General features: G+C 48.0%; 1 protein-coding gene across 1 annotated transcript; it reads right to left on the reverse strand.

Moving 5' to 3' along the window:
* Positions 1-1839: 1839 nt before the first annotated feature.
* On the reverse strand, positions 1840-3177 carry RXFP3 (relaxin family peptide receptor 3). Its single transcript, XM_050913526.1, has one exon. It carries the CDS (start codon positions 3175-3177, stop codon positions 1840-1842), a length of 1338 nt encoding a protein of 445 aa, XP_050769483.1.
* Between the last annotated feature and the right edge of the window lie 8206 nt (positions 3178-11383).

Raw genomic sequence — 11383 nt, forward strand, 5'->3', positions numbered from 1 at the left:
TCTGCCTTGAAAAAACAGAACAGCTTCTCCTTGCAAGTAGCAGAACTAGCTGCTTCCAGACCAAACCCGAATTTTACAACAGGAGTTACCAACACGTACAGTAAACCTAACAGAGTCTGCAAAGCATAATTGCCACTAATGGCACTGCAATTTTCTCTGGACAGAAATAGCAAGTTTGCACCACATCAGTACTTAGAGATGACAAACAACCCTCTGCAGAAGCGCTTTTTTAGCAGAGTTGGGCAGATGTTGGAGTTAGGCTGCAGGGGAAGGATCTGGAAATAGGAGTTTTGAATATTGTATTTATGTATTCATCCCATACACACTATTGGGGAGTAATGAACTTGTGTTTTGACAACAAAACCAGAACTGTTGCATTTTTCCATCTTTTAAAAGAAATATTTTGACCTTTCCATTTTAAATTATTTTTTCCTCATAATTTAAAAAATATTTTAAAAAGTAAATATATAACCTTACCATAAAAAGTCTCACAGCTTAAAATTACACTTTTTTCATGCTCTTAAAAGTTCATTTCAGATCAACATCAAATTATTTCCCAGATGTTTCTCTGGAACACAGGCTGGAACAGGCATTGTCCCTGCCCTTCTCCAGGGTGTGAGAGCACTGAACTGCAGGCTCTAGGGCTGCTCACACCAGAGGAATTGAGCTGGAGTTAATTGAAACACTGGCAAGTATCAATGCAGGCCCTTAAACACTTTAGCAGAACAAAAACCTTTGTTGTTGGTTTTAGCTGAACCCAGAAGTATCCAGAGCAAGCAGCTTGAGGTGGCTATGATTTGTTTCTTTTTCCCTTTTTTATTTACAGTTGTGCTGATTTCCTGGAGTCATAAAGAGTCTGAAGTGCAGCAAGAACAAAGTGTGCAGCCTCAGTGCCCTGGAAGAGATGCCTGCCTTGCCGCACACAGTTTTGGGCTGTAGGTTTCCCCCACAGCAGCCTGGAGAGAGGCTGGGGAACATGATGTCAGGGGCCGCACACCCTCCCCTCCAAACCCAGGCAAAGCAACACCTCTCCCTGAAGCTGCAAGCCTTGTCCTTGGGTTTCTCCTTGGCTGTCTGGGATGCTCTGTATCCTCGCAGCAGCAGAGGGGGTGGGGGGAGCTGGAAAAGCAGATTCTGCACAGATCCGGAGGGGAGCACAGTGCTCCTTGTCCCGTCTCTCCTGGGTCCCTAAGAGAGGGGAACGGGCCAAGCCTGAACAAGGAGGACCCTTGTACCCACTTGTCCTAGGTGTTCCCATCAGGGCAGGTATGAAATAGGACATAGGCTGCCTGATCCCTGTGCCCTCACTGGGAGCCCGGGGAGCAGTGACCACAGCCGGGCTGGCATCATTTACAATGCGACACAGCAGTGAAAAAGCAGCCCAGCTCCCTCCCCCTGCCACAAACACGCAGGGGTGGGAGGGCTGCTGGCCCCTTGCAGCTTGCACCTCCCAGCTTCACTCCACCCCATCCAGCTCCTTTCCTCCCTATGGTGCCCTGAACATCCTGTGTCCTCCCTGGATGGAGTCCTGTCACCCTCCCCAGTTCCTCTTCCCCAGAACAGGTACAAGCACTAAAAAAGCATCTCCTAGAGACACCCTAATCCCCAGTGCACCACTACTGCCTCCTACTCCTGTTCTCCAGTCTGAGGGACATTTTCAAGACAACAATTTGCATCAACAAGCTTCTGAGAGCAGACACAACCCCAAAAGAGCATCTCTCACATAGAAGCCCTCTTTTACCCACCCCTCCTCCCCTTGTCCCTACAAGGCATTCAATATCCCAGGGCCACATCTTGCACAGACCCCACAGTCCCACCCCCCAGAGTCCCCTGCTCATCTCAGCAGCGCTGCTCCGTGGAGCTAGCAGGCAGCAGGTCATAGCGGCTGCTGTACATCACCACCCCAGGGGGGTAGTAGGCCACCTCCAGCTGGATGGTTGCAGCGGGGGAAGAAGCAGGGACGGGTTGGACAGGTACCAAGGCATGCAGGGCCTGCTCCTCCTGCTCGGGCTTGGTGGTGTCGGTGAAAGGGCGCATGGTGGTGAGGGAAGGTGAGGTGATCCTCCAGAGAAGGTTCTTCAGTGCCTTGCGAAACTCCCTGCGCATGAGGCAGTAGAGGATGGGATTGAGGCAGCTGTTGGAGTGTGCCAGGCACACGCTGATGGGAAAGAGGTACAGTTGGGAGAGGAAGTACTCAGTACTGAAGTGCACCACATTGAGTTTGATGAGGATGCCCCACGTTGTGAGCGCTTGGTTGGGCAGCCAGCACAAGAAGAAAGACAGCACCACGATGGACACTGACTTAGTCACTTTGGAGCGGCGCTTGGTGCTGGGGCCACTGCAGGTGCTGCCGACATGCTTGTCACTGATGAAGCGCACCAGGAGCAAGTAGCAGAGGCTGATGATGGCCAGCGGCACCACGAAGCCCAGCAGCACCTTCTGGATGTGGTACAGACCCAGCCAGAACTGGGCATTGCTGCCTCGGCCCTCGGGGAACTTGACGAGGCAGAGCACATCATCAAAGATGGTGGCAGTGGTGGAAAAAATGGCATGGGGCAGGGAAGCCAGGATAGCTGACAGCCAGATGAGGGCACAAAGCCACTTGGCAGAGCAGCAGCCACCCAGTGGGTGACCTCGCCTCTGATTCTTCAAGGCTGAAGCCACAGAGCGGTATCGAGCCACACTCATGGCAGTGAGAAAGAAGACACTGGCATACATATTCATGGCTGTCACATATGAGACAATCTTACACATTGCCTTGCCGAAGAGCCAGTTGAAGTCCAGCGCGTTCTCCACTGCCCAGAACGGTAAGGTCAGCACAAACTGGAAGTCAGTCACCGCCAGGCTGGTCACAAAGAGGTTAATGGAGGACTTTCTCCAGCCTTGTTTGCTTTTCATCAGGTAGAGCACCAGCAGGTTGCCCACCAGCCCCAGGGCGCACACCACGGAATACACCAGGGAGATGACAATCCGCATCACGTCGGAGCTGTCCCCTTGCATCCCGTCGGCTCGCTCCAAGTTGATGTTCTTGAAGACCTCCAGGAAGGATACGTTGCTCCTGTTGCCCATCTGGGCGCCCCCCAGGAAACCCAGCGGCGCGTCCCAGGGCTCCCAGTCCGCTCCTTCCTTCATGCCGGCGGCTGGCGAGCAGGCACCGCGCTCGCAGGGCTCGCCCATCCCATGCTAGGGAGGGCGACGGGTCCGCGGGAGCCTTTCCCCAGACCCCCGAGCCAGCAGCAGCCGGCAGCCTCTTCGGCGGGGGGGCTGCGGGAGCGGCGGCGGGGACGGTAACGGGGACGGCGTCTCCCCGGCTCGACGGGTCCGCGCGGCTGGCGCCGATCCCGCGCCGCGCCGCGGTTATATCCGCGCCGGTGGGGCCGGGGCATGCGCGGTGCAGCGGCGGAGCTCTCCCGGGTGCTGAGCGCGGGCGGCCGCGCCCCCGGCCCCCTCCCCCCCCCCCCGCCCCCCCGCCCCGGCGCCGCGGTACTCACGCCGGCTTCATCCCTGCTGCTCGCCTCCGTCCTGTTCCGCCGGTCCGGCTGGGAACCGTGCGCGTGAACCAAGCGGGCGGCGCGCGTCCGTGGGCTGAGTGTGGCAAGTGCCCGACACGAGGCGATGCCCTCTCCCAAAAAGTCCGCCCAGCTCCTAAAGAAGATCGCCTGCCTTCCCTCCTGCGCTTGGGAAGTGCTGGGGGCACCGCTGCTCAGCTGCAGGGCGAGCCTGAAACAACCTGCGCCTTCCTGCCTGAGACAGCTCGGCACCAGCCCTGGACGTGCTTCTGCGCCCCCCAAAATGACCCCACTGAGGACAGGGACCGGCAAACACCTGTCCTGCTTTCGGCACCTCGGAAGACGGTGGCTATCCCTAATTTTAAAAGGAACGGCACGGACAACGAAGCTGTGAAGTGCGGCTGCCGGTAGCGCGCAGTGCTTGGGCGAAGGCAAAAGCGGGCAAGACCGGCGGCGGGCAGAAGCCGCTTCCCCGGCAGGCAGAGGGGCGGCCGCGGGCTACCGGCAGCCGGGGGCTCCCCGCAGCCAGCCCGCCCGCCCGCCCGCCCGCAGGGGGCCCCGGCGAGCCGGGAAGCGGCGGCGGCCGGCACCGGCCCGGGGAGCTCGGCAGCTGCAGCCGGCCCCATCCCTGCCTTGCGCGGTGCCCGAAACTCGCTTTCCCACCAAGTTTGCGGCAGGAACAGAAAGCAACGGATGGGAGTTGGAACCGAGGCTTTCCCTCTCCCATTCCGCTTTTAAATAAATCAGTCAGTGTGCGTTTTGAAAACGAAAGAGATTCTAAATATACCTAAATAAAGCACTGTGCATCAGCCATCTGGGGGAGATTAAGGAAAGATTTAACATGTAAATTATTTCTCCATAGTCTTTAAACTGATTTATCTTGTTGAAGTTCCTGCAAAGACATTGCTGTGTGTGCCATTTGTTGCCAGCAGCCCACTCATCACTTGGGTTTATATCTACAGTGACCCTAGAAAAGTATCAGCCAGATCATGGGAGCGCTAAAGGGGAAAAAGAGTAATTAGGAAGTTTTATAGATAGTTCGTATTGCATATAATGAGAGTACAACTTACTGGAATTAGCAATGCAACTCTTTGGGAAGGCTTAGACTCCAGATTACTTGCTGTACTAAAAACACTGGTACTAGAACGAAACAAAAAATTTGAAATAATGGGCCTTCAAAAGGCTGACTGCAGCAGGCCTTCAAAAATGGACTCCTGATGTTTCTTCCCCACTTTCTCCAAACGATGGATTTTTTCTAGGCTTCCATACCTCTTAATCACTTGACCAGGGTTGCATTCAGGTGGCGTTTTCCATAGTAGGGCATTCATTTGTATCCCTTAGCCTGCTGAATGGCATCAGTTTCTCAAATTCTCTCACCCAAAGTAAATCATCCTTGCAGTGAAACCCAACAACCCCATCAGCCCCATCAGTGTTGCACAGCCAACTGTAAAACAGTACAGGCAGGAGAGAAAGCCAAGGATCCTTCAACACCAGTAGTGCAACAACCATATAAAGTGCAAATGCCGAGTTTTAATCAGAGCCGCACCACTGCAGAGGTTCTGCAAATGGTACAGGAGGTGAAGTGCCCCCCAGCCCTCAGCAGCGCTGGCTGCCTTAGCACTAGTGTCAGCACTTACCCACAATGAAGGTTAGTAAAATATTTGAAATAAGTAAGTTCTTGTTCAATTTCCCCCCTCTACTTAGTCCTTCCACTATTAGCTCACATGGAAAAAATAATCTGTAATTGAGCCATGCAGAGACTATGACACATTCACTTGGTAAATCATTAGCAGGATGGACAGTGCAGAAGCGGATTTTTTCCAGATTGAATTCTGCCCCATTCTGATCAGACTGCTACCTCCACGCCCAATTTTAAGTATTTCACTGGAAAAATTGCAGAAACCGTGTCTTGCACTTAATTTCCTCTACCATTTGAGTATCTCTCTACTCGGCACATCTTGATATACTGCAGAGGCTGAACAGTAATAAAGATTCAGAAAGGGGAGGGGGAGGGAATCGTGTCTGAAGATATGTTGCTTTTTTTGTTAGCCACCCAGAGAGAGCAACAGAGTGTGACCTGAGGTACCTCACCGGAACACTGGTACTGAATTTTGAACTCAGGGCTGCAAGTGTGAAACGCTTGTCCAGGTTTTTTGCTTATATTTTGACCACCAGACAAATTCCTTTTCAGTCTTGCGTGGTTTGTCTTTTTCTTTCGTCATTCATCTCAGAGAAGAAGTTTTAGAGGCAGGTAAGGGCGCTTGATACACCTAGATGAATAATAAAATAAATATTCGCTGAATAATTTATTTGTCATACCATCAGAACATTTCCGTAGCTGGAAACATGTTAAAAAACTCATCAGCTATTTTCAAAAAGTATTGCAAAATTCATCAGATACATTACCTAAGGATTATTATTCTGGAAAATACTGTCTTCTGTTTGTTTCTTATTTATTCCACAATGCTGCCAGAGGCTTGTTGCTAATATGTAACTTTCTGGAGTCTTCTCTTTATCAAAGTGTCAGAGTAATTGGTGTTACTGACTCAATCTTTTTGAAAACTGTAATAAACTTGATGGGCGTAGGCTTTTGGGATGTATTTGGGTGATAATGGGGAAATAATGGCTGACTTGTTTACTGTGGAAATCTCAAACAGATCCTGTAGAGTTTTGTAAGAGGCTTTTTGAGTTTTATATAGTACTATGCTAAAGTAATGCATGGGGCTAAGGTTGCTAGTTTGCCTTCAGATAGCATCAGTCTGTACAGTAAACTTAAAAAGCTTGCAGCAGTTCAGACCACCAACAGAAACTGCCTATTGATTTTGACTGTATTGTATCAGAGATAAAAGTGTCCCTGCAGGCATTTCTCAAATAGCCTTTAAAAATGTTTCAGATAAATATGCCAAATAAACATTTGCTGAAAATGATAATTTTCCTACAATTTACCCCGAAGGATCCCTATCATTTTTCACTTCCTTTACAGACCTCGTACACAAATGACAGATTGATTATGATTACAATAGCAACTGAACCAGCTGTATGCTGTTCTGAAATGTTTTGGCAAGGGAGATGGGGTTCTGTTTTCAATATGGAAGTAAGTTTTGTAGCTTAAAGCAGATTTCTGAAATATTGAATGTATCACTATTTCTCGGGGCATTTTTGTAGCAGCAAAGGATTTTTTTGCCTTTTTCTATTCAACATACTGAAGCAATGAGTAGTAATAGTAAAGCTCTTGAACAGATTTCATTAAAAAGAGTTATTAATATGTGTTACTTAAATGGGCTTTAAATTATTCTTAAATGTTGCATTCTTGCCATAGAATTCTGTTTTATAATAATTCTTTTCGTGGCATTTTCTTCTCATTAAAACAAAATTTTGGAGAAGGGAAGGGAAATAGCAAAAAGGGACATTTCGTATTTGTTTATTTTCTCAGTTCTAATTTCTGGAACCCATATGGTTCCCTTTGGCTTTTTATGAGCTGAGGACTACAATCTCATGCTTTTCACTAAACTCAGACAATAACTGTTAACAGTTACATTTTGAACTGGATTTTACAACTCTACTTTCTCCATCCTGAGAGTGAAGGTTTGGTATGACTTGGTGTGTATCCACCATGGGAAGATTTTCATGGTAATTCTTTTCTTAAAAGTGTAGAAGGAAATGTATACAGGTTTCTCATTACAAAATCTCCGTTAGATAACACAACCAACATACTCAGTTAGACAACACAATGATCATACCATCACAGGTATGCTTCATGGACCACAGACGTATTCTCCAGAAAGTATTATTTGAATACAGATATAAATTTTAATTTAAAAAATTACTTTAATCATGTTCATGTCCTCTCCTCATTTGCTTTCTAGATAGATCACTGAGAGCATATTTTCCTGGCACTAATTTTCATAAAAACTTAATTTCAAAGGGACCTGTTGCTCCAGAAACATGCTTTAAAACTGCTAATATGGATAGTAAGACCAAATGAGCTTTTAAATTCACATAGTCCAAGCATGAAATTATTATTTTGTGAATTAGCTCACCAATTATAAATAACAATCCATGTTTGAACACCGATCGGGAATCTGAATGTGAGCATCGCCCAAAAATTCATGTAATAGAATCACCGACTACTTTAGAGTTTGCTTCATTCTGTTACTTGAATCTGCCCACAGAAACACCATAAGCTGAATGTCAGCAAATATTTTTTTGCATGAGTAACACATGAAATTCCAAAAATCTTTATAATTGAAATGGAAGTTGAGAGCTCCAATAGTGTCTCTGATTCAATTACCAATAGTTAGTTAGTTGTGTTAAGAGGCTGCATCTCTAAATGAGAAAGAGGCAATAAGATAAAAAAAAAAGTACTCACAAACTTCCATCTAAGTCTGTCTCAGAAAAAAAAACAACGGATGCACAATAATGACCCAGCAAACTCCACAGAGTTTTTGGGATTCAGAGTAATTCTCTTTCAGTTCATCTCTCTGCTAATACTCAGTACCTTTAACACAGCCCACCAAATCACATGTGATTCATCTTCTTAACATTTCTACTCCAAGCAAATCGTTCAGCTGCCTGTATAGTTAATAGATAGTCAGGTCTAGACAGTGTTTCACCTTGCATGTGACAGAAAGGGATGCATTATCCTCCAGAGGTATCTTCTCTCCCTGCTGACTGAAGGAGCAGAGAAGCATGCGTATATTAGATGCCTTTTAGATCTTTAAACTTTGGGCAGGAGAATCTCATTCCTAGTAAAGCAAAATTTCCTGTCTTCAGCTGGGCTTCGTTTTGTAGCAACTCCTCAACATCAAATCATATAATTTAAGTTGCAGTTCCTCACTGCTCATAACCTCTGCTTTTCTGTCTCTCTGTACGCATTTAAGCAAGCATATGAATTCCTATACGCACATTTCTTTTACTGCTGTCCTGGAAGTCTACTTAAATTTAAAAGAATCCATATATTGATTGTGCCTGGATTGTCAATCCAGGCTTGACTGTGTCTCTTGATCATGTATCTTGTTCTTTTCTGACCTCCTTTCAATAAATGTACGGGCTTTTCTGTGTTGAGCTGCAGTTACTGAACTGCAATACTGTTGTTGCCACAAGAACACCGTTGATGTGGTGGTGTATTTTTTCTTTTTATAATTGAGGTTATAAAAAAAATGCCCTTACATTCACAAAAGGCTCCAAAACCTCAGTTTATACCTCTTTGGAACAGGAAACCACTAATTAATTCCCTATCATTAGACTTTTACAATTCTTTGTGAATGACCAAATAGTTTAATATATAGGTATCTTATTTTAATAGCCCACAAATGCTCTTCTAAATCAGGTCTGTACTGGGAAGACACAGTGCCATAAATTCTGTCCACTTAAATAGCTGGCCCCAGTATGTCCTCACAGCAGGAAAGTGCTTTCTACTTGTGCCACTGCTTCACATTTTAACTGTATGTGACTGTGTCAGCTACAGCCACAACATCCCTTAAGCAGGAACCCTACTGTCCCCCAGGGTATTTTCTGACACTACACCCAGTGAATCATTTCTTCTGTGTATGTGCATGCTGGCACAAAGCCCAGGGAGTTATAGATGTTTCGGATCAGATTCCCACAGTTCTCCTTCTCCATTCTGTATGACTTTTGCATCTACAATTTTTGGTCATTTAAAAAAAAAAAACAAATCAAAAGAAAACACCCACATTCCCACAAACTCTCTTGAGTTCCTAAAGCTTTTATTTCTCTATCATTTCCTGATTTTTGTCTTTCTCTCATGTGATGCTGTCTGGAGAAGGGATAACAGGCAAGAAAACAGGCAGGAGTAACAGGTTGAAAGAGTTAGTCCAGAATGAGGAGCTCTGTAGTCTCAGGAAAGGGCAGAAGGAAAACATCTCATGCTTGGAGAGCATTATAGGCAATGGGAATTAACTTTTCCTGCTGAGGAAGAAACCAAGATGGAATCCTGCATGAAATACTAGTTGCCTCCCATCAGACATAGTGAACTCCTACCCAAAAAGATGACTGGAAAGTGAAGCAAATAGTTAAATGCCTCCCACAGAAGGGCTGTTTTTCTCATTGCCTTCACGAAGTTTGTTAAACCAGTAAACATACGCCCATCCCTTGAACTTTCACCCCTTCTTTCTAATGCTCCTAGCTGGTTCTGCTCATTTTACAGTCCTTTTCATTTTTATTCCATTTATGGTATACTTCCTTATTCTCCAATTTAATTATTTTAAAATATTAATGGCAAATTGTGTAGCTTGTTCTGTGCAACAATTGTCAAGTGTTTTTAAAATGTTAAGTATTATAGACATTACATCAATTTCAGGTCACGCTTAGCTTTAAATTAGTTTCAGGGAAGTACTGATAAAGAGCTAAGCAGGCTACAATATCCAATGTCACAAAACAGTCCAGTGCCCACTATGTGACTAGACTATTCAAAGAATCCTAACGGCAAGCACATCAGGAAACTTGTGGCTGTAACAGGCAATAATGTTATGCATATGCAGAATATATGGACGGCTATATTAAAATAAACACCATGCAATGAGCAAATCTTCTCTTGGCACGTGTTGTTGGATATCAAATATTACACAAAATCATCCTCTTTTGCATGGTCTGTGTCCTTCCATTAGCTAGAAGAGAGCACATTATGACTCATAAATCAAATACCACTCTTTTATAAATATATTCTGTTTCCACAGTTATCATGCCTCAAGCCTGGGAGAAGCCACATTTCTATCTGATTTAGAAATCCTTGGAGTTTTAACTCTTTCTTGCATTTTCGTTCTCTGGAGTTTACGGTGCAGTGTTCTCACAGTAAAGGAAGCTGAACTGTGACAGCCATTCGCCTTTGGGAAAGTTTGAGCAGAGGAATGAGCGTAATTAAGCATAGATTGCCATGAAACTATCCAAGAAACCCATGGTAGAGTCAATTTTAAGCAGAGGGCTATCAAAGCAGACAAGGAACTCAGCCCAGGTCTCACGGACAGGACGGCACCGAAGCCGTGCCCTGGGCACCCACCTGTGGTACCTGGGGAACAGAGGCCATGCGAGGAGATCCTTGGCAGAGAGTATAGGGCATGCACTTAAAAACGTAGGTGCCAAGTCTATTAGAAACTTTCCCTAGAGAGGGAGGACATTCAGAAGTAACCCCAACGTGGCAGCACACTGTTAAAACAGAGGAACAGCCTCAGCACCTTGGGGAGACAACCTGGAAGCGGGCCTCTGGCTGCGCGAGGGCCAGAGGCCCCGGCCGGGCCCTGAGGGCCCTTGGGTGCCGGGCGCCTCAGGCGGGGCAAGGCCGCCGCAGTCCCTTGCCGCTGCGGCGGGAAGTGGCGGAAAACGCGTCGAACACCCGCGTGCTTCGAGCACTTTCGCCACAAGCCGGGGGGGGATCCTCTGCCTGGGCGGGTGCGGGGCTGCGAGGCCGCGGCGGCCTCCTTTCCCCCGGCCCCTCAGCGGACAACCGCGGTGTTGGGCCAAGGCGGGGAGGCTGCCTTGTGCGGGACGGCCTCCCCGAGGGCTGCCGGGGCTAACGCCCCACCTTTGCCGCTGTGGAGGGCGGAGTGGGGGGGGGCGGCAGCCCCCGCTGGCGGCCTCTTCTCCCGTCCCCGCTGGCCCGGCCCGGTTCGCTCCGGCGCGTTAACCCCGGCGGCTCAGAGGCGGGGGCTCCCGGGAGCGGCTCCCTCCCCGCGGCCTTCCTTCCTCCGCCGGCAGAAACCAGACACCGGGACGGCCCCGCGCAGCCCTTCTGGGGAGCGGCGCTTGTGTCCGGGCGGCGCCGGGAGGCCGCTCCGCCGCTGCCCTGCCGCCCGGCCATGCCGCGGCCCGGCTAGGCGTCGGCGGTCGCGGCGCCCCGCTCGGCGCTCCCTGCCCGCACC

Source organism: Gymnogyps californianus, chromosome Z (genome assembly GCF_018139145.2).
Source record: "Gymnogyps californianus isolate 813 chromosome Z, ASM1813914v2, whole genome shotgun sequence".
Classification (NCBI taxonomy): Eukaryota; Metazoa; Chordata; class Aves; order Accipitriformes; family Cathartidae; genus Gymnogyps; species Gymnogyps californianus.